This window comes from Convolutriloba macropyga, chromosome 6 (assembly GCF_964194025.1).
Source record: "Convolutriloba macropyga chromosome 6, txConMacr16.3, whole genome shotgun sequence".
NCBI classification, from domain to species: Eukaryota; Metazoa; Xenacoelomorpha; order Acoela; family Convolutidae; genus Convolutriloba; species Convolutriloba macropyga.
The window spans coordinates 54,413,366-54,441,268 of NC_134473.1; the positions used below are offsets into that span (position 1 = coordinate 54,413,366).

The window sequence follows — 27,903 nt, forward strand, 5'->3', positions numbered from 1 at the left end:
TGGTTTGTTAATGGTGGTTATTTTGTGGCAGTTTACTGGCTATTTTTTAAATAGCCGCACAGCGATAGCTGGAGCTATTATTGGCCTTCTCTTGGTTTTTCGTCGTCGCGATTTTTGTTACGACCACTTCAAATCTGCTTTTTGTTCATTCGTTCATGCAATATTTACTGAAGTGCGTGCGTGACGTCATTTTTCGCTCTTTGTGGAGCGAGTTTTTCTGTTCATTTGCGTGATCAAAGTTTTGGTCACACTTGACTTACCTCACTCACAAAAATGACTTTCTTACTTTGAAATTGACTTTTATTTACTTTAATTCAAAGAGATAATGTCAAATAGGTATGTGTCACTCTAAATGAAGGTTATTAGAGAGCAGCTAATAGAGGGAGCAAAAACATATACAGATTTTTAAGCAAAATATAACATATCAGCCTTCAATGAAAAGGCGAGTTTTTTGGTCTGTCTTTTTTACTGTTTCTTTGAGACTGCAGATCTACGAAACTATTGAGGCTATTTTCTGGCAATCTGCCAGCTATGTTTATTTTTGGATGGGTCGCGTTAGTAATGGATTGAAACGGGTGAAAGTATTTATAACGAGTGTTGAGAGCAGTAGTCTCTTGTGCTTAATATAGAAGTATGCGTGCTTTTCGTGTTATAGCTTTTGTACAAACAAAATTAGTCATTGATACTGAAAATTAAGTCAACTTGCCTTATAAAACTACCTATTATTCAACAGTTTACGTAATAGCTATTATTAATATCCGCCTCAGTTTCTCAGCCGGCTATCGTAGCGCTCCTATTTTTTTTTATAATTCAAAGAATTTGATTTGTATTGGGGCGCTGTCTTTTTTAAAGATCTGTTCAAACATTTTCATGATTTTTGAAGTCAAATTGGAATAGAGATTTTGGTTACGCTGAAACAGGAAGTGGAGAGAAGAAGCGAGTGGTTTTGTGGCGTGATCTAAGTTTAAAGTAGAGTGAGAAAACGGTGTTTGAACAAAAATTGGCTTTCTCGCTTTTGGTTTTTTGTTCACATGCGGCAATTTCCCTCTGATTTTTACTGTTTTTCATTTTTTCGGATCGGTTTTTGTCTAAAGCGTTTTCCCATTCCATTCATAGTTCATTCTATGTCTAGTTTTTTGTTTTGTCAATAAAAGTTTTTTAAATTGTACGTCAGGACTTGTCCTGCTATATTTTTTAATTTTGTCTAACGGATTTTTGTTTAGTCTTACCCTGATTTCTTGGTATTGACTTTTTCATTGACTTCAGTGACTTCTACTGCTTCGCAGTTAAAATATGTGATCGTGACGTCATTTCTGCTTTTAGGTCAATTGCATGACTTAACTCACTCAAAAAAATGACTTCTGAACTCCCTTTCGGAACTTCGAATTTTTCGAACATTTACTTGTTAAAGGTCAGTAGTGTGCATCTAAGTAGTGCCAAACTTATCTGCCCTAATTCCTGGTTAAAAGAGTTTCGAGTTTTAATGTCGAATATTAATTTTGAAAAAGCTCCATTAGGGCTTTTCACTTGCGGTGCTATTTTGCTGAGGGCTATATTGCGTTGCTCTTGGTTTTTCTACAATTCAAAGAATTTGAATTGTATTGGGGCGCTGTCTTTTTAAGATCTGTTCGCACATTTTCATGATTTTTGAAGTCAAATTGGAGTAGTGATTTTGGTCACGCCGAAACAGGAAGTGGAGCAAAAAAGCGAGTGGTATTGCGATGGGAATTTTTTTTGTTCTAATTTCAAATATGTGTTTGAACAAAATTCGCTTTCTCGCTGGTGGTTTTTGTTCACATGCGCAATTTCACTTTATTTTTTACCGTTTTTTCGATTTTTTGGATCGGATTTTTTTCTAATTGGTTTTTCCCAATCAGTTCATTGTTCATTCTAGGCCTAGTTTTTTTGCTTGAACCAAATTTTCATTTCTCGCTTGTCGTTTTTTTTTTGTTCACATGCGGCGTTTTGACACTGATTTTCTATTTTTTATTTTATCTGATTTTTTATTGTGTTTTATTGTGATTTATGATCTATGTTTATAATTGGACAGTTGATGTCGCAGGCAGCTGTATTATTGGATTGTTGTAATTCAGTGTTAATGACCTAGTAGTGCTGCTGGATTAACGGATAACAAAAATCACTCACATTTGTAAATTACTTTTTGTTTGTCTGGTTACCTCTTACCCCAGTGTCATTTTCATTAATGAGTTTCTGTTATTGCAACTTTCATTTTTGGTTCTTAGCAAGCAGCGCTGTGAATTAATTTTATCCAAGATTACGGGCGATGAGTTTTGAGTTCGAAAAAGCTCTTTACAAATAGGATTGTGCTTTTGACCATATTTTTTAAATTTCAATCAACGATGAGTGGCGAAATCAAGAGTTTGAACTATATTGTTTAAGCCGTAGAACTGGAGTGCTTCCTTTTGGAACTTCTCTCTGAAGCTGAAGGAAGCAACAATGGCCTGACAAATTCGTCTGGAATCACGCTGGAACAATTAGAAGCAATTGAAGTGAAACTGTCTGAAGAATCGAGGTTCAACAAGATGCTCAAGAAATGCAGCATGCTGAAGTTTATCACATCAACTGAGAAGCTATTGGAACCGTTCTCAAAACGTATTGGCAATAAAACGCCAGAAGTGGGCCAAAATATTTTTGGAAGTGATAACGCTCTTGCTTTGGACAAAATTAAGATCTTCGTCAGTACGTGCGAGTCGGAGTCATCGACATCTGAAATGTTCGATTCTTTAAAAAGGATTTATGGTTTTGAAGATAGTTTGGACGATCAAGTCAGATCACAGATTGAAGATGTGGTTAAAGAAAGCGTAACTGGCGACGCAAATGTTCAAATTCCATTTGCTGATTCTTATGCCTGCTCCGTTGATCTGTCAAGCTCGCTTCTGGAACTTTATGAACTGCGCTGCATTGCAATATCTAAAATTAGCCAACTCCCGTACTTGAAATGCGTGGCCTCGGAATTGAATTGGAATTCTCATTTTCGGCCTCGTTTGGGAAAACTTGATCAGTTTTTGGAAGCAAACATATTTGTGTTTCAATCAAAATCTGAATCTTTTGTCCATTTGAACGAATCACAAATAGTCAAAGTTCCAACTGAGTTTTCATTCGATTCCTGTAATGAGTATCTCAACATTCGTGACAGTAGAAATTTTTCAGCGAGTTTGGTTGCTTTCATAGTTTCGTCTGGCGGTGTCAAATCTTTCCCCTTTCAATTGAGTCAGTCTGAATTTCATGGTAGCTTCAACACTCTTTATCAGAGAAACCAACTCATTGAACTTCTAACTTCATCTATCTGTTTGCTACCACTTTGCTTCGTACCACCGATCTACGGCAAGATTTTCAAACCGTTGGCAGAAAAAGTCGGGGTTTGTGATTTGGAGGAAAAAATACTCAATCACATTTTGAACGAGCCTGATCAAACTAATCTATTGACATTGGGAATGATAGGCAATGTTATTGGTGAAAAACAGTGGACGAATGCAATGTTGCAAGCGAGTCCGCGAAGTGTCGAAGATAGCGTTGATTCATCTCAACAAGGTTTTGACAGCGTAGTGAACAGATCCAAAAGCTCTTTTGAAATCACTGCTGCCTTCGAAATGCAGTCATCAGAAATTGGCCAGCAAGATTCAGAATCGATCAATAGCGCCGTTTTATCAAATGATGATGTTGCGTTGACTGAGAAATCTGATGTGGAAATTGCGGAGGTCTTATCAAGGGAATCAGAATGTAAACAGATAATTGATGAAATTTTGAGCCAGGAGTTTGGAGAAGGAATTGAAGTCAGCAGAGAGGCGCAAGCTTTGCTTGACAAACACCAAGAGCGAATTGGTCGCAGCCTGGAACGACTGTCTAAGGAACTCTACTCGCAAGATGTTCATTTCATTTTAGAACTCATTCAGAATGCGGACGACAACAATTACGATGTTCAGACGTCACAGATTGCGGATGATGCTACAAAGAAACGCGCGCCAACTTTGATATTTGTCTTGGAGTCTGATAAATTGAGAGTTTTAAATAATGAACGAGGCTTCGAGTCCGAAAATATTCGGGCGCTCTGTGATGTCGGAAAAACTACCAAAGGGAAGCACAGAAAAGGTTTAATTGGTCAGAAAGGAATCGGTTTCAAGTCTGTATTCAGAGTAACAGATCGGCCTGAAATTCACTCTAATGGATTTCATATATGCTTTGATGCCCATAACGGTGCTCTTGGTATGATCAAACCGCAATGGCTTGATAAAACAGAACGGGAAGTTTCTAGTTTTGGTTCTTACTTGTCAACTGCTTTGAAAGACGATCTAGAAACTGGATTTTCGACTCAAATTGTGCTGCCTTTCGCAGAGGATTCCTTAAAGATGCAAACTTTCACGACAAAGTTGAAGCAGATCGAGCCCAGCTTGCTGTTGTTTTTGAACAATCTGCGGAAAATTAAAATCTGCCTTTCCATTGAGGAAAACAAGGAACTAACTGGCGAGGAACAAGCAAGAGTTCTGTCCATCGAGAAGCGAATGCTGTCGGATAAAGTTGTATGCATCGAATCTACAAATGTCTGTCAGTTCTTTCTGCTTGAGACTTTCTCAATACCTGTGCCTGAACATTTGAATCTGAAATTGCTAGAAACAGAAGTTTGCTTTGCTTTTCCTCTGGAAAAATCGGCCACCAGTAAGAGTTTCTCGTTTAACTACCACCAAACTCAAAATGCCTTTGCTTTTCTGCCCGTTCGAGAATTTGGATTGAAATTTATTGTTCAGGCTGATTTCGAAATTCCGTCGTCACGTCAAGATATAGATCTTGACTCGGCTTTCAACCAATGGATATCGGTTCAAATGCCTCAGTTGTTTCTGAGAAACTTGAAAAGTTTCGAGGAAATTTTGAAGGACTCTGTTCATGCCGCAATCGCATTTCTGAACTTTCTTCCTTTGCCCAATGAAACTTTCGGGTTTTTCAAACCTGTTGCACAGAAGATATGCGAACTAATCAAAAACTCGCAAGTTATTCCGACGGTTAATGGCGAACTTTGTTTACCGGCCGAAGCCATCAACTGTGGGGAAAAATTACTGTCAACTGGTGGGAAATTTATCGATACAGAGTTGTTCACTAAAGCCACAGGTTGGAAACTGGCCCATAAAGAATTTGACCTTTTGAGACCGTCGATTGTGAAGCAATTGGGTCTGCACACAGTTGGTATTAACGACATTTTGGTAACTTTAGAATACTTTTGTACCGCAGAAAGTATAAATTGCGACGAAATCGAAAAACTCAACACCGTTCGAAATATTCTCAATTCGATTACCAGCAATTTCAACCATCAGCTCAATGCTACAAATTTAGAAAACTTGAAGAAAATTGCTTTCATACCGCTAGCCAACGGAAAATGGGTATCTGCGCAAGAAAATTCCGATTTGTTCTGCAATTCGGACAAAAACCAAGAAATTTTGAAAAAACTGAATTTGTTAAAAATTGTGGACCAGCAGCTATTAACAGACCAAGGAAAGACGATTAATGACATCCAAAAGCTGCTTGTAAGAATTGGTGTAAAGGTCGCTAATATGCGAGAACTTGTAAAGTATCATGTTGTTGAAGTCTTGATAAATGAAGATTTGTGGTCGCAATTATCACAAGAAAGCGTATCAGATTACACAGCTTTTCTTATAGCATCTTGGACTGAAGTTCTAGCAACTACGGAACAAGTCAGAATCAATAATCTTCTCTCGAATTTCCCTGTTGTTGTTCGGAAAGGAGACACCGACAAAATCGTTCATTCGTCGGATATCGGATGTAAACTGTCTGTTTACTTTCCGGCGACTTACAAACCGAAAATTGTATTGGCAAATATTTTCTCGTCGACACAGTTTTGTCTTTTGAGTGATTGCTATTTGAAGTCATCGACCAATCAGAATCAAGCAATTTTTCTTAAGCAGGCGTTTGAGTTTTTCAGCCGTATGCGAATTGCAGAATTTTTCCAATTCCGAGAAATTCAAACCGAAACTATGGACAGTGAAGGAAATCCAGAAATTTGTCGCGATTTCACTAGCGAGTTGCTTGACATTCTAATAAATAAATCGGGAAATGTTTCACGCAACGAATACATTCAGTTGTTTACTTTGGTCAGTCATTTCTGGCCAGAGATTAGCAGTTACCTATTTGCTCGAGTGAATGACGGAAAGCTAGGAGCTGTCAAGCTTGTCAAGTCTTCCGTTGCAAAAGCGTTCTTGGAATCAAGTTGGGTTCCTGTTCGAATCGATAACAAAATTGAATTGGCTAAGCCGGAAGAAGTGTTTGTAAATACTCCAGAAACAGGAAATATTTTCAGACAATCAGATGTGAAAACTTTGGATCCCAAAATTCCAATTGAAAGCATCAGTGTGGAGTTCATAAAGTTTATTGGAGTAAATGTAACACTAACCACTGAAATTGTGCTTAATTATCTTAGGACATGTTCGCAAGATCCATCTTTCAAAAGCAATTTGGACCACCTAGCGCATGTGTATCAATTTCTTCAGAGTCGGTTGGCCGAATGCAGCGCAACGTTGCAACAGGAGCCGCTAATTTATCTGCCAAACCCAAATAAAAACGGAGAATTTGGATTTTACACTGTTGATAATTTAATAATGGACGATCCCAGTGGCCTGTTTGATAAGTACAAACAAACTTTGAATAAACACAAAACTGTGGCATCTGTGGATGTGACGATGTTCAAAACTCTCCGATCTTATCGATTCCTCGGAGGTTTCTTCGACTTGATAGGAGCACTCTCCGAGCCAGCGCCTCGACATTACCACCAATTAATGATGACGTTAGTTTCGGCAATTGATATGACTCGAAATAAGACTACTACAAGTGCTGAAAATCGAGTAGAAGATCTCTTCCGGCTTATCGCCCTTTCTACAACAGAAATCCAGACGTATGATGTGTGCATTCCCTGCAGCAATAACACTTTGACATCTCTTTCGGATGATAATATTCTTTTACCCGACGACTCTAGTACTATCTTGTATGCAATGTTTGAACAACACGCAGATTTGAAAATAGTTCACAACTGTATATTGGAAATACCCGAGGAGATTCGTGAGAAGGTAATGGAAGTCCTGACGGGAAATTTTAAGTTATTAGTCTCAGAAATTATTGAAGACATAGTTCCAGGTCAGCTTTGGACATGTAGTACAGTTCATAAGTTTGTTTACTTTATTTGCCCCTTGGTTCAAAGATACATACGAAGAAACTCGCGTGAAAAGTACGAAAAGGGCAAGCAGGCTCTTGCGGAAACATTGAAGTCATTGAAGATCTTTGCGTGCAAAGAAATCGAAGTGATCTACACATACAAAAATGTCCTCGCTGAAAAGAGTACCAAGTTTATATTTTGCAATGGAAAAGAATTTTATATCGGACGAGAGTATTTGGAAGATTGGAATCTCATTTCGAAGGAACTTTCTACGCTGTTCAGGTGAGGATTTTCAAAGTTGACATGAGGATTTTTTCATCTTATTGAAGGTTATTAAGTTTTAAGCTTTGATCCACCCATTCGTTGCAAGCTGTCGGCTTGTTTGAATGCTTGCTTTATTTTTAGTTAATCATTACAATTTATAGTTGAATTTGAAAAAAAATATATAGAAAACTCAAATTTAAAAAAATGAAAACTAAAAACTTATTCATCTTGGCTATGTGTTGAGCAAACAGCAAAAGCAAGTAGTGCAAGGTGCATGAAATACTAATTATTTATAAGGCGCATAACTAGCACCCATCACGAGAAATTAGTTTAGTAAACGAATAGGAACTACACAATTCAAAAGTTCAAGAAAACCAAAAAATCTTCATTAATAAGCTACTATATGGTTTTTTCTTTTTACCGAATACTATTAATCGTTTTTAATTATGTAGCATTGAGTCTGAGTAATTTGTAGGTATCTGATTTTAGATCTCTCTTTGGCAAATTGGATCTGTTGTATGACTTCCTAAGTGACTATTCTTTGAAAGTGCTGTAACTGTGCAAATGCTGTAACGGAATAACCTACTTTTTTGATTTTCAGCTTCGGCGAGCGTGACAATTACCTGGCTCTCTTCATTGATGGTCTCGTGAAGTACTTCAACAAAGAGCCAGGCTGCCTCAATGTTGAGAATTTCTTGAATCGGTTTGGAGTTCCTCCTCTTCCAGGTACCGATCCGAAGTGGTCTGTGTCGCAGCCAGTATACAGCCAGATGTTGATCGATTTAGAAATTAGAAGAAATGCGGGTGCGTCCAATTTTCTCAATTGCTCTCAAACGAAGTTGGTAGCAATTATATCTGTCTTGTTGGTCTTTATTAATAGCCGCACAGCGATAGCTGGGGCTATCATTGGCCCTCTCTTGGTTTTTTTAATAGCCGCACAGCGATAGCTGGGGCTATTATTGGCCTTCTCTTGTTACAATTCAAAGAATTTGAATTGTATTGGGGCGCTGTCTTTTTTACGATAAAGATTTTTCGTGCTGAACAAAAGTGAAGAGCGGAGCGAAAAGAGAATGGCTTTTGTTCATACCGCTGTTTTTGAGAGAGCGAGAAATTGATGTTTGAAAAAATTTTCTCTAAGCGAGCGAATTTTTTATGTTCACGTGCGGCTCTTAAAAGCGATATTTTTTGCAGAAACAGGAAGTGGAGCGAAAAAACGAGTGATTTTGCGGCGTGAATTTTTTTGCGCTATTTTTGAAGTAGAGTGAGAAAACGGTGTTCTAACAAAAATTCGCTTTCTCGCTAGTGGTTCTTTGTTCTCATGCGGCAATTTCTCCTTGATTTTTACTGTTTTTTCGATTTTTTGGATCCGATTTTATTTTTCTCTAAAGCGTTTTCCCAATCCATTCATAGTTCATTCTAGGCATGGTTCTTTGTTTGCACCAAATTTTCATTTCTTGCTACTGGTTTTTTCACATGCGGCATTTTGACATTGATTTTGATTTTTTTATCTGATTTTTTAGAAATCGTTTTCCCAATTTTCACTCGTTGTCCGTTCTAGGTCTAGTTTTTTGTTTAGTCAATGAAAATTCTTTGAATTATACCTCAGGACTTGTCCTGCTATGTTTTCTTTGGTCGTCAAGATTTCTGTTACGATCCTATGACGTCACAACCACTTCAAATCTGCTTTTTGTTCGTTCGTTCATGCAATTTCAACTGAATTGAGTGCGTGACGTCATTTTTCACTCTCAGTGGAGCGAGTTTTTGTTCATTTGCGTGATTAAATTTTTGGTCATACGTGACTTACCTCACTCTCAAAAATGACTTCCTCACTCTGATATTGACTTTTTTAATTTTAATTAAAAGAGATAAGGTCAAGTGAGTGTATGTCACTCTAATTGAAGCTTATTTAAGAGCAGCTAATAGAAGCAGCAATAAGTTATACAGATCCATGATCAAAATATAATATCTCAGCATTTAATGAAAAATTTGTATTTTCGTCTCCGTCTTTAACTATCTTTTTGAGATTGCAGATCTACGAAGCTATTGCGGCTATTTTCTGGCAATCTGTGTCAAAATATTTTGTTACAACCATATGACGTCACAATCACTTCAAATCTGCCTTTTGTTTATTCGTTCATACAATATCAACTGAATTATGTGCGTGACGTCATTTTTCACTTTTGTTCATTTGCGTGATTAACTTTTTAGTCACGCGTGGCTTACCTCACTCTCAAAAATGACTTCCGGACTCTGAAACTGACTTTTCTTTACTTTAATTCAAAGAGTTAAGGTCAAGTGAGTGCGTGTCACTCTAATTTAAGGTTATTTGAGAGAAGCTACTAGAAGCAGCAATAATTAAACAGATTCTTAAAAAATATATCTCAGCAATTAATAAATAAAATTTAATCTGTTTCTTTTACTATCTTTTGAGACTGCAGATCTACTATGCTACTACGGCTATTCTCTGGCAATCTGCCAGCTATATGTACTACGAAGTTTTCGAATGATAGTTTCTATCGCCTGATCACTTGACTTTTTGTCCTCAAATTCTGGATAAACAGGTAACCTTCAGAAGGCATTCAGCCGCTGAGCAGTCCCTTAAAGCTTTTTTGGAGTCTAAGTACACGGGGGCACGGGTTTATTGGCAAACACAATGTGTTCCTATCCAATTTCTATGTGAAGAATAGATGTATTCAATTTCCGTTGCTTTTTGGGTGTTTTCACGAGATCGAGTGCAGGGTTGCTTTTGCTATACCAAAAACCAGCAACCAATTTCGAATCGAAGTGCCTCATACCGCCTGAACAATACAACGTCTGTCGGCAACTTATTTTTAGTTGCTCTTTTTCTATGCAAAAAATTTGCTTGACCATTTTGACTTTTCGAGTGATTTTTTGGTGCCATTGACTTTTTGCGGTTTTCGTGATCTGAAGTTCTCTCATTCACAATTGTCAGCAGCATTACTTAATTGACGGCAGTTCACTACTAATAGTCAAATGAAAAATGCGCCGAAATTGCCATTTTATCACTTTAATTGTTTTGTTTATAGTGCTATTAACCTCGCGCATCTGAAAGCAGGCTGCAATGGACTCGAGCTCCCTTAAGTTATTCGAGAGCAATTTTTCGGACGTTAGTCGGTTATGTTAATTAATGGCTCTGAGTGTTTTATTTCCTTTATTACTCAAGGATCATTTTTAATAGCCGCACAGCGATAGCTGGGGCTATTATTGGCCGTCTCTTGGTTTTTTTTACAATTCAAAGAATTTGAATTGTATTGGGGCGCTGTCTTTTTTTTAAGATCTGTTCACACATTTTCATGATTTTTGAAGTCAAATTGGAGTGGTGATTTTGGTCATGCCGAAACAGGAAATAGAGCGAAAAAGCGAGTGGTTTTGCGGCGTGAATTTTTTTCGCTCTAATTTTAAAGTAGAGTGAGGAAATGGTGTTTGAACAAAAATTCGATTTCTCGGTAGTGGTTTTTTGTTCACATGCGGCAATTCCACTCTGATTTTTACTGTTTTTTCGATTTTTTGGATCGGATTTTTTTCTAAATGGTTTTTCCAATCCATTCATAGTTCATTCTAGGCCTATTTTTTTTTGTTTGAATTGAATTTTCATTTCTCGCTAGTGGTTTTTTGTTCACATGCGGCATTTTGACATTGATTTTCTGTTTTTTTCCTATTTTATCTGATTTTTTTTAAAAATGGTTTTCTCAATTCACTCATAGTCCATTCTTGGTCTAGTTTTTCTGTTTAGTCAATGTAAATTCTTTGAATTGTACGTCAGGACTTGTCCTGCTATGTTTTTTTTATTTCGTCGTCATGATTTTTGTTACGACCATATGACGTCACAGCCACTTTTTGTTCATTCGTTCATGCAATTTCAACTGAATTGCATGTGTGACGTCATTTTTCGCTCTTAGTGGAGCGAGTTTTGTTCATGCGCGTGATTAAATTTTTGGTCACACTTGACTTACCTCACTCTCAAAAATGACTTCCTCACTTTGAATTTGACTTTTATTTACTGTAATTCAAAGTGATAAGGTCAATTGGATGTGTGTCACTCTAAATGAGGGTTATTTGAGATCAGCTAATAGAGGCAGCAATAACTTATACAAATTTTTAGTCAAAATTTAACAGATCAGCCTTCAATGAAAAGACGAATTTTTTTGGTCAGTCTTTTTTACTGTTTTATAGACTGCTGATTTACGAATCTATTGCGGCTATTTTCTGGCAATCTGCCAGCTATGTTCTTACCTTCGAAGCATAAAGCAAACATTTCAGGAACTGAAATGTCAAAGTTTCTGAATCTAAAGGTTCAGATTTTTATCGTAGTTTTTATGCGGTTTTTCAAAGATTCTGCAATTCATATTCTAGATCTTGATAGAAAGTTGTCTGCTTTATAAGATTGTACGTTATCTAGCGTCTTTCAAGCAGATTTTTGTCCTGTATTTAGTTTTTTCCAAAGGATTCAATTTGGGACAAGCATTTATCGCAGTTTTATTGCTATTTATCTTATGTGACAAGCATTTTGCTTAACCGTTCCTGAGTTGCGAAACGTTGTTGGTGCTTGTTTTTGGCTTGAGTGTTAAGACTTCTGCTGGTTGATACTATACAATTATATTGTTCAAGTAATCTACTGTCTTTAATCTATATTCTTTGTGATATTTGATCTTTGTGATTTAGGATTGTTTGATTAATTGCTCTCGTAGAGAAGCAATTATTGTAAACGTGTGTCTTTCTTATGCAAATTTTCGCTTGACAGTTTTGACTTTTCGAGTGACTTACGCCCTTGACTTTTTGCTCTTTGCGTGACCTAAAATTCCCTCTCAATCACAATTTCAATCAGCTGAACTCAATTGGCGGCAATTTAATACACAAAGTCAAATGAAAAGTGCGCCAAAACTGGTGCTATTTTTAACTTTAAATGTTAATCGTGGTATATATTAACCTGTAATGTGGTTATTTTAAGCCCACTATTGAACTTCTTAGTCCCATTTCGCCTCCTCCCCCCCCCCCCCGCCGACTGAAGCAGGCTGCAATTGATTAGAGCTCCCACTAGTTCGAGAGCAATTCTTCCGACGTTTAGTTGGTTATGTTTAGGCTCTCAAAATTAAAAAAAGTTCTGGAATATTTTTGCTTATTTAAAATCTCGGTTAGTTTTCCATCTTCAAAAACGGGGTAAACATAAAATACGAGGGCGTTATATGTTTGAGCTGATCTTTGAGGCCTAAGTTAGGCTATGGTAATAGTTTCGTTTAATCATCTCAATTGAGGTGGATGCATAATAGTTTTGGAGCACTTATCCGACAGTATGCGGTTTTGTTTAGACCTTCAAAGATAAAAAGTACTGAAGGAATATCGTAATTTGCGCTTTCGTCTTTGCTGAATAAAACGTAATTGTTTTAACAAATAACGCAAAGAGTTGCATAAACCAACTCAAATAGCGAAAATGGTATCTTTGGAAGATTGGCGGACCCCATTTTAAGTATTTGATGAACTTTTGAAAACCCTGGAAGGTTGTTTTTTTAATCGAGAAATTTCCTTTTAATTGAATACAGGAGTCAACATATGGGATCTAATTTCATATGAGAATATCTTTTCCTCTTTTCTACTGATCATTTTATATAGTGCTAAATCCTTTATATTCTCAAGGCCATATATAGACTTGATTTTTCTGCCTTATTAAGACGAGAAAATGTATATTTAATTTATTAATGACCTGTAAACTTTCTCAAGTATACTTGTTTTCAAAACCACTTAGTTATCTTTTGTTATTTCATTTACTCACAACGCAGGAACTTGTGATAGTGCTAACCGGTATTCATATTTACAGTGTACACTTTTCTATGCTCACTTTATTTGTCCGGCACGTGCCAGCACGCGCCAGAAGTTTTAGTTATCTTGAGTTAATCTTGATGTATTTGTACAATGATTACTCAAATGTAAATACGGCCTCCGGGTCTTGAAAAATATTAATCGAAAGAACACAACCAAAATTGTCAAGTTGAAATTCAGCAGTCAAATAATTCAGTCTGAGATTGAAATCTTTTCTTCAGTGACAAAAACTTAAAGCTGTCGGCCCTACTCCGAAGCAAAATTGCAACCGCTCAGGCCCTGTGCAATTAAACACGCGAAAAGAATAATTTGAGCGACAAAAGCTATGCTACTAAGTAGTTAATTAAATTAGCGAGAAACATTATTTCAACAAATTCAATACAATAATATAGCTAGCCCAAAAGCATATTACATCCTGTGAGCACATTTGTTTAATAGTTTTAAGGTTCGCTTTGAACTATCACGCGTTGTTCGCAGAATGAGAATTTATACGCTATCAGACATTTTGTATTTCAAGATGGGGCAAGAGGAAGTTATCGCAAAAGGATTTCATTTAAACATTGATATATTTTTTTGCTCTCAAACGAAGTTTGTAGCAATTTTGTTCGTCCTGTTGGTTTTTCCTGATCAATGCAATTTTCTTGATCAATTTTTATCTCACTCGCTGACTTTTGCAATGTTTTCTTTCCTTGACTTCTGATTGTGTACGTTTTCTAATTTGCTCTTCATAAATTTTTACCATTTTGGCTGATAGATCAATGGTTTAAACCGTTCTTAGAACTTTGTTTATTGTTCGGTATTCTAATCTGAGAGGAAATTTTGTTGCACTTCTCAGTGCTTTAAAGTCTGATATTTATTAATCCATTTCGTTAATTTTTTTTGCTTTAGTTCTCATTATGTGCTGCTTATATTATTTCGGTTGCCAATAATCTTAAAACTTTTAAAACAATTGAGCCGGCAGAAATTCTTAAACTCAAAAAATTGCCAAATGAAGCAAAATGTGACGTTTATCACGTTTATCTCACTCGCTGACTTTTGCAATGTTTTCTTTCCTTGACTTCTGATTGTGTTTGTTTTCTAATTTGCTCTTGTTCATAAATTTGTTACCATTTTGGCTGATAGATCAATGGTTTAAACCGTTCTTAGAACTTTGTTTATTGTTCGGTATTCTAATCTGAGAGGAAATTTTGTTGCACTTCTCAGTGCTTTAAAGTCTGATATTTATTAATCCATTTCGTTAATTTTTTTTGCTTTTGTTCTCATTATGTGCTGCTAATATTATTTCGGTTGCCAATAATCTTAAAACTTCTAAAACAATTGAGCCGGCAGAAATTCTTAAACTAAAAAAAATTGCCAAATGAAGCAAAATGTGACGTTTATCACGTTTATCTCACTCGCTGACTTTGCAATGTTTTCTTTCCTTGACTTGTGATTTTGTACGTTTTCTAATTTGCTCTTGTTCATAAGTTTTTACCATTTTGGCTGATAGATCAATGGTTTAAACCGTTCTTAGAACTTTGTTTATTGTTCGGTATTCTAATCTGAGAGGAAATTTTTTTGCACTTCTCAGTGCTTTAAAGTCTGATATTTATTAATCCATTTCGTTATTTTTTTTTGCTTTTGTTCTCATTATGTGCTGCTAATATTATTTCGGTTGCCAATAATCTTAAAACTTCTAAAACAATTGAGCCGGCAGAAATTCTTAAACTCAAAAAATTGCCAAATGAATCAAAATGTGATAGCACGATACACTTAAAAACTTCATTGCCATTGCCTTTTTGCTATAAAATTGACTTCACGTGAACTTCAAATGTTTAATTTTAATCGATTTGTGCACGAAGATACGGGCAGCTCAGACAATGTTCGGTTTTCTTGCTGAATTGCTGGTGAAGTGTTAAAACTTTATTTTTGTCTGCATTTCACGAAGGTGCTTTTTGTTGGAATATTTATCTGTTTCCTCCAAAAATTTTCCAACCGTTTCACCTTTTTGGCTCTGTTCTGCAGTAGTTTTTCGTATGACTGTTTTGTCACGCTTGAAACTCTCAAAAGCGACGTTTTGATTTGTGGTGTTTACTATTCATTTACGGTATTCGCGTTCCTGATGTTAGTTGACTTATTTTTGTATCTGTTGTTGATCGTACTTGACCTACTTACCTTTTTTTGAAAATAATAACTCAAATTGAAGGTCAACGGAGTGCACCTGAACTCAGTTTTTAGGTGCTAAAGTTTAATGGATCTGTTTGATAGAGAAGCAACATATTTCTAACCTTCATTTTGACCAGTGGACAGCGAATTTTCTATGAATAGAGGAATGTAACAGTCGGAGAGCATATATAACAGCAATAGGCCCTACTTAACTTAATATCCATAATATGGAGGACCCGGATAAGAATCCAATCATTGTTCATGTAGGTGATAACACCGTCACAGAAGAGGATTTGAAGAAAAGACAAGAGACTGCACAAGAAGCTGACACCAAACCGAAAAGTCGAAGACCAGGTCAGTGGCCTCCCTTGCCACCTCGAGGATACATTAGTGGCAAACAGTCTACTGAGACCATGTCAGGAGATAAAAATGATGCTTCAAAGGAATTACCCCCACCTCCTCCCAGACCATCGTATAACTGGAGCTCAGAATATGTTGTTCCTCCGCGTCTCGGTACGTTGTCGTTTATTTGTTTCTCTAGGTCCACCAAACCTTTTCAAAACTCTTTAGAGTTCCCTTGAATATATTCTGACCTCACTAATTTGGGGATTTTATTGGAAACGGAGCAAATTGTTTCGAGAACGAAAGCTGCAGCGGAGTGGAGCTTTTATTAACGAGACCACCGGTTTTCGCTGTTAAAAGATGTTCAGTTTTTCAAGATTTGAAGTCAAAATAGTAGTCGTTTCTGGCAACATTGAGGACATGAGTTTGTCGTTTTGAAAACGGTGGCAAATGTTCGGAGCCGTATGGAGTCCGAAAAATAAGTTGAAAAAAATGTGGCGGTCCACGTCACAGATATGGGATCCCTCCAGATGCAGTCTCGAACCACTTCAAAATCTCACTATTTTAATCCTAGAAGGATGCCTAGATTGCTGTTGGAGACTATAAAAGGCTAGGAGAAACTTATGAAAGGTATTTAAGAGCACCAAAAGATTAGGTTCGGGACTAATCAGGGAAGGGATCCTTTATCTGTTCGGTAGACCGCCCCTATCACAACTATTTTTTTTAGCTGCCGTGGAGCCGAATCGAGTGTTGGGAGACACTGCTTCCGGTTCAGTTGACACAGCGTCCCATGCCAACAAAGGGCAGTCAGCGGTGAACATCAAAGCTGAGGATAGAACTCCTCCAGTTGTTAATATTGCTAAAGATGTCATGAGCCCGAAAAGTCCCCAGGACTGTAAAGATGAAAGTTTGAATCGAGAGACAGGGGCATCGAGTGCACCTCTTCATGTGAGAGGTGAGAAGCGATCACTCGACGGTGGTGTCAATTATCAACAACCACCAAATCTACTTTCGTCTTCGCCTCAAGGTAGCACAGAGAAAAAGCGCAGATCGGATGAACCAGATCAAGACTCTGCTGTATCCCGAAACGTGAGTGCGTTACTGTAATTGCATAGGTCTGACTTGTGCGAAGTTTAGTCGCTTGACTCAATTTAGAACAAACAATGCACGAGGTACTTACCTAAACTGAACAAAGCCTTGTATTCATGCCTGGAGTCAAATTTTGATGTTAGCTATTGATATATCAAAGGAGGCGAGGAAACTGCCTCGATCAGAATAGTACCATATAATACATCTACCATATTTAATTGCTCTCAAACGAAGTTTGTAGAAATTATAATAGTCCTGTGGTCTTTTTTATGCAATTTTTGGCTTGCCGATTTTTCTTCTGCCCTTTTGACTTTTCGTCCTCAAAAACGGGATGAACCCCCGGCACATTGTTCCAACCGTAACCCAGCGTGCTCTACGCTGGTGTCATTGGTGTAATTTTCTCACTTTAGTGGTATATAGTGGTATATATCTTTAGTGGTATATAGTAACCTATTGACGTCATATGAAGAACATTAGTGGACTTCTGAGTCCCCCTCATGCTCCACCGACTGAAAAAGGTTGCAATAGATTAGAGTATTTGTCGTTCGAACGCAATTCTTCCTACGTTATTAATTGCTCTCAAACGAAGTTTGTAGCAATTATATTAGTCCTGTCGGTCTTAATGCGATTTTTCGCTTGACCGATTTTTCGTCGGACCCATTTGACTTTTCGTCCTCAAAAACAGAATAAGTAGGTAGCGCCCAGTGGGCATTAAGTTCTCTCAGAGCCTTTGAGCTCACTAGTCTCCAAGTATGCGATTCACAGAAACTGTTTTGAAGACTTATAATTATGGTGTGAAGGGCTTTTCTTAGAGGTTGACCCCCCGCCCTGAACCCCCCTGCCCACATCAGCCCCTCTCTTACCCCCCTAATCCAAACCCCTGCACATAGTTTATGCCGTAAGAGCACCTTGCAGCCCGAGACCCCCACTGATGCCCTCCCCCACTGTTGCCCCCCATCAGCCCCCCCCCCCCCCCGATGCACACCCCGCCCTCTCCGCTCACCTCTCGCTCCTTCAATTAAGCTGACGCTAGCCTCATTAAAATGTAGCTAGCTACTGACAAAGCCAGCCGGTCGTTTCAGAGCAATTCACCCGACGTTAGTCGGTTATGTTAATTGCTTGTTTTTTAATGATCTCCACGGTTTCACGATTTTTAAACGTCAATGACAAGTTTACTTGAAGCAGTGATTTCGGTAACGCTAGAATAGTAAAAAAGCAACAAATGAAAAGTTATAAATTATTTTAATCTACTTTTAAAGTGGAGGGAACAGTTTTAGTTTGATCAGATTTTCGGATTTAAGAGATTTGTTTTACAAGCGGCAATTGGCCTTTGTTTTGGTTGTCTTCTCCTAATTTTCTGCAAGAACTTCTTAAGCCGATACATGTATTTTATTGGGGGTTCAAAGGTTATTGTTTCAATTGACAGCATACGGACGGTTTTCTGGCTGTAACATTATATGTTTAATTGCTCTCGAATGAGAAGCAGTTATTGTAAACGTGTGTCTAGAATAATCTTTGACTTCTCATGTAACTTTTTCACGCACTTATTGCTTTTTTAGGGATTTCAGTTGCTCTCACTCCAAAATAAAGTTTGTTGTTCAAGCAAAACAGATTGCTAGAGATACGATGACAAGGCCCTGATGGCCGATTGGTTAATGCCTCTGTCGAGGTTAAAGAATCGGACTCAGCAGGTCGGGGTTCGAACCCTAGTTTCGTCGAATGTTGTATGCACCCATAAAGAAAAATTTACGCCCCCCCCCCCCCGCTTGTCATTCGGGAGCCATTTTTCCGGCCTTAGTCGGTTTATGTTTTATGGAATATTTGACTTTTCTAGTCTTACCTGTTCATTCGTCGCTGTAATTTCACTTGAATTGTGTGCGTGAAGTCAGTCTTCAATCTTACTGAAGCGAGTTATTTGTTCATTCGTGCTGTTAAGTTTTTGGTCACATGTGACTTACCTCACTCTCAAAAATGACGTCCTCACTCTGAAATTGACTTTTCTTTACTTCAAAGAGATAAGGTTAAGTGAGTGTGTCTCACTCTAATTGAATGTTATTTGAGAGCAGCTAATACAAGCAGAAATAAGTTAATCAGTTTCCTAATCAAAATGGAACATATCACTTTTTAATAAAAAAGAATTTCTTTTTAGTGCGTTTCTTTCACTATTTTTTTAGGACTGTAGATCTCCAAAGATATTGAGGCTATTTTCTGTTAATCTGCCAGCTGTATTTACGTTTCTGATATTGTGGTTCAGAAAAATTATTGATTTTGATTTGCTGATTGAATGCCTGTTTTTTGTTCCCTGTCCGGTATGATCAATAGGGTTGATTAATGAGAGGATTATTTGCTCTCTAAGGAGGCTTAAGTGAGCTGTTGTTTAATTTTGTTAATATTTGGGTTTTGCCTATTCTTGTTGTTCTTTTTGTGCTCTTCTAATTGATACTCAACAAGCGATGCAATTGAGCTTCCCTACGAGGCGGAAGCGAGTTTATTTAATTTCGCCATTCAATAACATTTGTTTTTTGTTGCGTTTGGTTTTTATATTTTCATTTTAAATAACAGTGTCATCAGTGACAGTTGTAATCTGCTTTGTAGTGAAACCAAATGAATGTTTGTGCGGGTTCTAGTTTCCATCCAAAGATTTTGACTTCGATGCCTTTGTAAAAAAACAGACTTAATTTTTCTCATATTCTCAGTAAAGACAAATATCATCGGATTTCTAATGCAGTCCTACTAGCCTATTGCTTTCATTTATTCTCCAAAAAATACCGAGCAAGAGAACGTTTACTTTTGAAAACTTTTTGTGATTGTATATCTATATTGTCTTTATTTGTTCGTATTTACTTGCCTTGCTGTTTTTGTCACTCGAGCTAACTCGAATGCTAACTTGAACTGATAAAGAAAGTTTGCTTAATTACGTAGTTCCATGAAGTGGATACTCATTTTTAATAGCCGCACAGCGATAGCTGGGGCTATTATTGGCCTTCTCTTGGTTTTTTTTTTCGTCGTTGCGATTTTTGTTACGACCATATGACGTCACAACCACTTCAAATCTGCTTTTTGTTCATTCGTTCATAAAATTTCAACTGAACTGAGTGCGTGACGTCATTTTTCACTCTCAGTGGAGCGAGTTTTCATTCGCGTGATTAAATTTTTGGTCACACTTGACTTACCGCACTCTCAAAAATTACTTCCTCACTTTGAAATTGACTTTTATTTACTTTAATTCAAAGAAATAAGGTCAAATGGGTGTGTGTCACTCTAAATGAAGGTTATTTGAGAGCAGCTAATAGAGGCAGCAAAAACTTATACAGATTTTAAATCAAAATATAACATATCAGCCTTCAATGGAAAAACGAATTTTGTCTGTCTTTTTTACTGTTTTTTTGAGACTGCAGATCTACGAAGCTATTGCGGCTATTTTCTGGCAATCTGCCAGCTATGTTCAACGTGGTATTTGTGTTTTTTAATCTTTTACGGCACTACTTTTCAAACTTAGCAAATTTTCGGGTTTTTGTTTTTTTCCTCACTGGTTTTCAGTAAAATATTTTTTGGCAATAAATAGTTTGAATTTAAATAGTTTCAACATAAATTAACTCTTTGGATAAATTGAACATCATCGTTTTTCAAAAATATCTTTAAAATTTTTTCCCGTTTATTTTGCCTCACCTTCTCACTATCAAAGGCTGAATTTAGCTTAAAGTGTTGACTGTTGGTTCATTGGCTTTTCTTTTGCAACTTTATATGATGACCTGTGCTGTTGTCTCTTATCTTTTTCTAATCAGTTGATTTCTTTCTCTTCTTAAATTTTCAAGATCAATCGTCAAGAGCTCAAAGAGCCAGTTCTAAAACTCTGTTACTGATTTTCTGTTCTTGAAATCATTTCTTGCCGTATTTTGTGTTTTTATTCAATCGATCGAGGAATTGTTTGAGTGCACTTCCTAAATCTTATTTAGGAGTTCGAAATCTAAATATTTAAAATTGGTTAACCAAGCTGGATAATCAAATTTCTGTTTCCTGAGGATCATTCGTATTAGAAGTTTGGTTCGAAAATTGCACAAAAATTGAATTTGTAATTTTATTTTTGGTGTTTGTCAAAAATCGGTTTTCACTAGACCAAATAATCTTTTTTCGGACGAGAAATTGTATTGATTTTGAGTAATAGCCGGCTATTAAATCTTCTCAGTCGGCTTTTAATTTGAGGCTATTTTTTTCGTCGAACAAAAGTTTGTTTCGCTTTACCTTAATTAAGTCACAGCTTGTTCAACATTCTGGGTAAAATCAACGGATGCGGTAGCGAAAAGCATAATTGAAAATGGAAACTATAAACCCATAAAGCCCTATTTTAGATGCTCGCTGCTTGTTCTTATCTTAGTTTTGATCTGTATTGCTGATACTGACCCCCTGTATCCTCTCGTTAAGAAATGGGAGTATGTCTAACTACAAAATGACATCAGAATAGTTCTCACATAAATTTTTTGTTATCGAAATCATTTTCCATTTTTTTTTTCTGTTTATTCAATCCTAATTAGGGTTATGTTTTCTTATGGAATGTGTTGCTCAGTTCATTTTCTGTTCATCCTAGTGAAAGAACAAATGACCAGAATGGTCTTAACCTCAGTGGTATGTAAGTAGTATAAAAAGCTGACAGGGGTCTCAACGGGGGGGGGGGGGGGGGACACTATGTATTAAGATTGGAATGCGTAAAGTGTCCCCCCTAGGGGGGACACTTTTGGGACATTTTTTGCAACGCAAATTTTTTTGTAAAATTACAACGGGATGGGACACTTCCTTTTCGAACACAATGCGAAAAGTGTCTTTCCTGTTTTTGACCAAAAATGGAAGTTTTTTTGCACACACATGTATGTATGTATGTATGTATGTATTGTGTATATGTATGTTTTGTATATATGTATACCATGTATGCATGTAATGTATGTATGTATGTATTTATGTATGTATATATGTAGGTATGTATGCATGTATTGTATATATGTATGTATTGTGTATATGTATGTATTTTATATATGTATGTATATATGTAGGTATGTATGCATGTATTGTATATATGTATGTATTATGTATATGTATGTATTGTATATATGTATACCATGCATGCATGTATTGTATGTATGTATGTATTTATGTATGTATATATGTATGTATTTATGTATGTATGCATGTATGTATGTATGTATGTATGTATGTATAAATGTATGTATGTATGTATGTATGTATATATGCAAGCATGTATATATACATACATACATACATTTATACATACACACATACATACATACATACATACATACATACATACATTTATACATACATACATACATACATACATACATACATACATACAAACATGCATACATACATACATATATACACACATACATACATACATACATACATACATACATACATACATACATACATACATACATACATACACATTGATAAAAAAAACCCAGAGTTGTACTAGAAAACATGTTCTCACGTAAGTATGTACACAATTATGGTCATAATCACTTATGTCTATAAATGCATACATAAATTGGCGAAAACAACAATAAAATAACTAACCTGTTAGTAGATGTATAAAATGATTAATGATATATTAAGTAGAGAGTCATTGTATCATGCCCAAACATGTTCAGGGTCACAAAAATTTCCGAATTAATTTGACCAATCGCAGTGCTGGATTTATCATTCGAGTTGACGACCAATCAGAATTGAGAGACTTATAAACAAAAATTCAAAACGCACACGTTTAGTAAGCAGTAAATAATGAGTACAATAGGAACAAAGGACATCAAGCTCATTCATGAAAAAGTTTTATCACTGAGAGGTAACATAAATTATACGCACATATCTTATCGACAGTTATATTTCGTAGCTGCTTGTTCTTTATTAGATCCAGAAGTTGAAGGGGAAATAGCACTTAAATTTAGACCCTATGGTGGTTTCATTGGAATTGATAATTCAAGATTAGATCCTTTACTGAAACGAAGCAAAGTGTTACGACTTCATGCTGCATTGCATGACGCCGCTGGATTTATAAAAGATTGCAGAAACAAAGGCCCTGGATATGTTTACGCTTTCCGTTACTCACCAGTAAACAATTGTCTTTTTGGCCACTTGACAGGAATATTATTCATTCTATCAGTGAAAATTTTTCATTCACATTTATTTCGTGAATTGGAATGCTAGAGAATTTTGGCAGCAAAACCACAAATATAATTTTCCTCGATCTCGAAGGTTTCAAACTCAAGTCACTTGGATTCATTATAAAAGAGCTCAGTTTGTGTTCCAGTTACAACGATACATTATTTTTCAAACCCCCACTTAAATTCGCTGATTTACCCGAACACGATAGACAAACTGTTATTTGGCTGACCAATAACCTACACGGTCTTGATTGGGACGAAGGTGATATACCTTACTGTGATTTGAAAACAATCTGTCTGAGTTTCAGTTTCCGATTCACCCGGAAAAATTTTTTTGCCAAAGGCATTGAAAAGTGTGAGCTCCTCAGTAAGCTTTTACATAAAACTGTTTATAATCTGGAGGATCTAAATTGTCCCCGAATCTCAGAGATAATATCAGAAGCACAAGTACCCCCCTGTTATCTTCATTCAAATTTTCGTTCAACAAACAATCAATTATCAAATCACTGCGCGGAACGTAAAGCACGAATATTCTCACAGTGGACACAAAGTGATGCACAGAGAAGACACATCAACTTTAACAACCTATCTGTCAGACAACTTGAAGATATTCACTTGCTTGACTCCACTTGACGATCAACCTATTGTAATATTCAACAGAGTTCAGGATCCCTCTCCACCAATACAGAATAATTTTTCAAGTGATCACCAGAACCGAGCGAACTATCTCAACAATAAGCCAAACGCTGCACAACAACCTCGTTACAATTCGCTTTATAGCACAGCAGCAAAACGTTACTTTGCAACCATTACTCTTTCTCCCGACGAGCTAGACAGCTTTAGAGCTTTCCTGCCCGTGATAGATAATTTCTATCACTTCCAGTTGTACGTAAAAAATAAGCAGAGAGCTCGAGAACATCGGAATCAGTTCAATTGTGGCTATGATCAAAGCAAACCAGAAGCCTATGCAGTCCCCCAAAGAGCAGCGAATCCCACGTTGGAAGCAATGGGCGGACAAAAAAGTTCCTCAATTTAGATTGAAGAAAACACCACCAGAACGTGAGCTATCACTAAAAGAGATGCCGAATGAGCTGCGGTTATATGTCTTGGAACACCCCGAAGTTGAAAAAGTCTTCAGTCAACCATCGTTCAAAGAAAATGACTCATCAACTGTTTGTTACAAACTAGAAATAAAAAGTCATATTAAAGGTTTCAATTTGTTTGAGTTCTGGTACATGAAACAGTTGCCCAGTGGATAATTCAAAAATTTAACATTCTATATCATTCTTGATTCAATTCACTTTTCACTTAATTATTTTTCTCCAATGAGTCAAAGAGACGAGGCTGACGCCGGTATCAGCAACTTAGTCTTTGATGTAAACAACAAGGAGAGGCCCCCATGGCGTTGTTGTTCAAATTCAACAGTGCCAAGGTCCGAAGTAATATTTTTTGTTCAAGTGAGTATCATTGTCTTAATGATCATTCTTTGCTTCTCTATGCTCTTTCTATTATCAGAAAGCTGTGAAGAGAAATCAATTTGGATTGCTCTCTTATCAAGTCTAGTTGGTTACATATTACCTAATCCCAAACTATGAACAAAGTTATTCTTACACATGACAGGGTATTCATGTCAATTGTAGGACCAAGTGGTTGTGGTAAAACAGAACTCTTGTTTTGAATGCTAAAAGGTTCGACCTTTTATCCCCGTTTTGAGAAAATTTATTATTTCTACAAAGAGTTCCAACCTCTTTTCAAAGATATGCAACGAGTTATACCAGGGATTGAGTTTCTAAAATACTCAGGCTTTGATATAACAAAAAATCTATCACATTGTCTGCTTATCTATGACGATTCATGTGAAGAAATTTTCAACGATAAAGAATTTGTGAAAATAGCTACCTCAGGACGTCATCGCAAATTACATGTTATATACGTCAAGCATAATTTGTTCCATCAAAGCAAATGGTCCAGAACCATTGATCTGAATACAACACACATAATATTATTCAAGTCGCTTCGTGACATTCAACAAATTGAATATCTTGGAAAACAGTTGAATTGTCTCCAACTGATAAAAGAAGCATACAAACTAGCAACTGCGGAGCCCTTTGGACATTTGATGATTGATCTCGACCCAAAAACCAGTCAGGGTTTACGTTTTTCATCGCAACTAATTGGACCGGATCCTTCTGTTTTTTACATTTCGTCCCCTGAAGCAGTCATTACAACAATCACAAATTAAAAAGAAACATTTGCTTATGCTCAAGCAATGGGCAAATAAGAGGAATCAGAACACAGCTCAAATAGAAATATTACATCAGGGCGATTTCATTTGGTTCTTGAGTGACTGTGTGATGAACGTACTCTCTGGAGTTGTACCAATCAAAAAACTTGAATTAAAAAAATTTGAGAAACCCCTACGTAAACTTGCAGACAGGCGAGTTGAAAAAAGAGAGAGAATCAAAATTTTTCGATCAGATTCTGGAATCCGTCTAATTAAACTGATTGCGCTACCTTGTATTGCTTTTCTGGAGCAAAATGCACACTGAAGAGTTTGTGCTAATTCCTGAAGAGTTTGTGCAAAATGCACACTGAAGAGTTTGTGCTAATGCACACCGATAATATTTTGGAAAATGTCAAAGATGAGTTGAATGAGACTAGAGATGACAAAATTGATACTAAAATTTCAACTGAAATCAGGGAGCGAGTTTTGAGAGATATTAAACACCTTGACAGAAAAAAGTTTGAAAAAGCGAGCATAATATTGGAAAAAATAGAAGAGTCAGAATCTCTATCGCTGGATCAGACATCAAGACTAATGGTTAATAAGTCAAGCACGGGAATTCTTGTCGCAGATTTTCTTTACGATCTACAACAAACAACATCTAAGCTTTCACTTGAACATTACAAAGTCCTGACCTTTCTAGATATCAGTTCACAATTAACTTGTAATACATACGCAAAAAAATTTCTTGCCTTATCACTAAACGAAAAGTTACAGTTGTTTGAGGATGAACCAGAAAACGAAGAATCAGGAGTCTCGAGAACAGAAGAATCAAAAACTTCTGGCGACGATGAAGGAAGCTTTGAAGATGCAAAAGACGAAATCCAACCGTCTAGCTCGTGGACAAATTACTTCCTCTCACGTTAAACAATTGAACAAATTATACACAAAAGGTAGTGCAGCTTTTGGTAGCATTGCTAATTTGAAGAAAGCCAGTGGTTTACCAAGATCCAAAGTGGTTCAATACCTTCAGTCGAAAGCCCCATACACAAAATACAAACAATTCAGAAAAACTTTTTCGAGACTAAAAGCTGTTGCATACAGAATAAACGAAATCTGGTCTGTCGATGTGGCGTATATGGATAAAATTGCCCAACACAACAATGGAGTCAAATATTTACTGGTGGCTGTTGATGTTTTATCGCGATACCTACGGGTGCAACCAATAAAAGCTTTATATGCAAAAGATGCTGTTGAAGCGTTCAAAAAAATGATAAAGCAGAAAAAACCAGAGAGGGTTTGGACAGACAAGGGATCCGAGTTTAAAGGTGAATTCAAAACATTTTGTGAAAAGAAGGAGATTCATTTATATACAACAGAAAACGAAACCAAGTCGGCATTTGCTGAGAGGAATATTCGATCGCTCAAAAACATTATTCACAAATACCTGGAGGAAAATTTGACTTGGACTTATATTAAGGAATTGCCCCAGTTTGTAAATACTATAAACAGTCGTGTTAATCGTGTTACCCAACTTGCACCTAATAAAACTTTTAAAAAACATGAACCGTTTCTAATATCCCTAGCAATTAGCACAAAAAAGTTCAAGCCGAAATACGAAGAAGGAGACCTGGTTCGGATTGCAAAACCAGACGAAATATTTAGGAAAGGTTATAAACAAAATTACACAGACGAAGTCTTCACAGTATTCAAGGTTGCCACCCTCAGTCCACCAACATACAACCTTATAGACGCAAACAACGTTATAATTAAAGGTAAATTTTATGAACCAGAATTAGTCCAAGTGAACGTCATTCCTGTCGAAGACTAAACATGAGTATTAATAAAGAATTTACTATTGATTTGATATCGAATGCATCAATGGGAATTTTTACCAATAATACTATGGCCAAGTTTCGAAATCAACTTGCCCAACCATTACAGTTAGATGGAGATTGGCAAGTTGCCCTTGCTTCAATATCATTTCCATCAAACATCAATAATGTAAACTCAGCCGAAATAGTTGCGTATGTCAGTTCTGGCGCTGAACTTGATGCTTTACATAACCGAACCGGACAACTTCGAAGAATTCGCGAAGGTATATACAACAGTTCAGAAGAGCTTCTGGAAGAAATTTTTCGAATCGCTCAATTGAAACAGTTTGACTATGATTTTGACACTGTAACGCAAAAGTTAGTTTTGAAATTTGGACCTAACGAAGGTTTGTCATTCGAAGATGAAGAAGTACCCAGTATTCTTGGTTTTAAAGGAATAAGAGATATTTCGAATCATGGTTTTATTCATATTGGTTATAAGTCAGAAAATGCAGGCAACTCTTTGAACCGACATGTTGGAGATTTTCCAGTTGATATTACTTGCGGATCACAGTTAATATTTGTATACATTGATATAATTGAACATCAGAACGTTGGTGATGTGAGAGCTCCGGTAATAAAAATCATTGAGTCTGAAAGACGTTTGAGAAACGGTAGCATAAACACAGTGACACCCATACACCACAAGTCCTACACAAATTTGGATTACAAGCCAATATTATCAAACAACATTCAGAACATCCAGGTAGAGTTGAGAAACGAAACTGGAAAACTAATTCCTTTTACTGGAACCGGAAAAGTTATAGTCAGTTTAAAATTTCA

General features: G+C 36.6%; 1 protein-coding gene across 1 annotated transcript in view; it reads left to right on the forward strand.

The window, feature by feature from the left end:
- The window catches only part of LOC142341769 (uncharacterized), a 96,401-nt gene that overhangs the window by 46,714 nt on the left and 21,784 nt on the right, over nucleotides 1–27,903 (forward strand). The window contains exons 8-11 of the mRNA XM_075392989.1: nucleotides 2,401–7,456; nucleotides 8,040–8,242; nucleotides 15,686–15,931; nucleotides 16,488–16,849. Of these exons, the coding sequence (XP_075249104.1) occupies nucleotides 2,401–7,456; nucleotides 8,040–8,242; nucleotides 15,686–15,931; nucleotides 16,488–16,849 (5,867 nt within the window). The remainder of the gene's footprint in view (nucleotides 1–2,400; nucleotides 7,457–8,039; nucleotides 8,243–15,685; nucleotides 15,932–16,487; nucleotides 16,850–27,903) is intronic.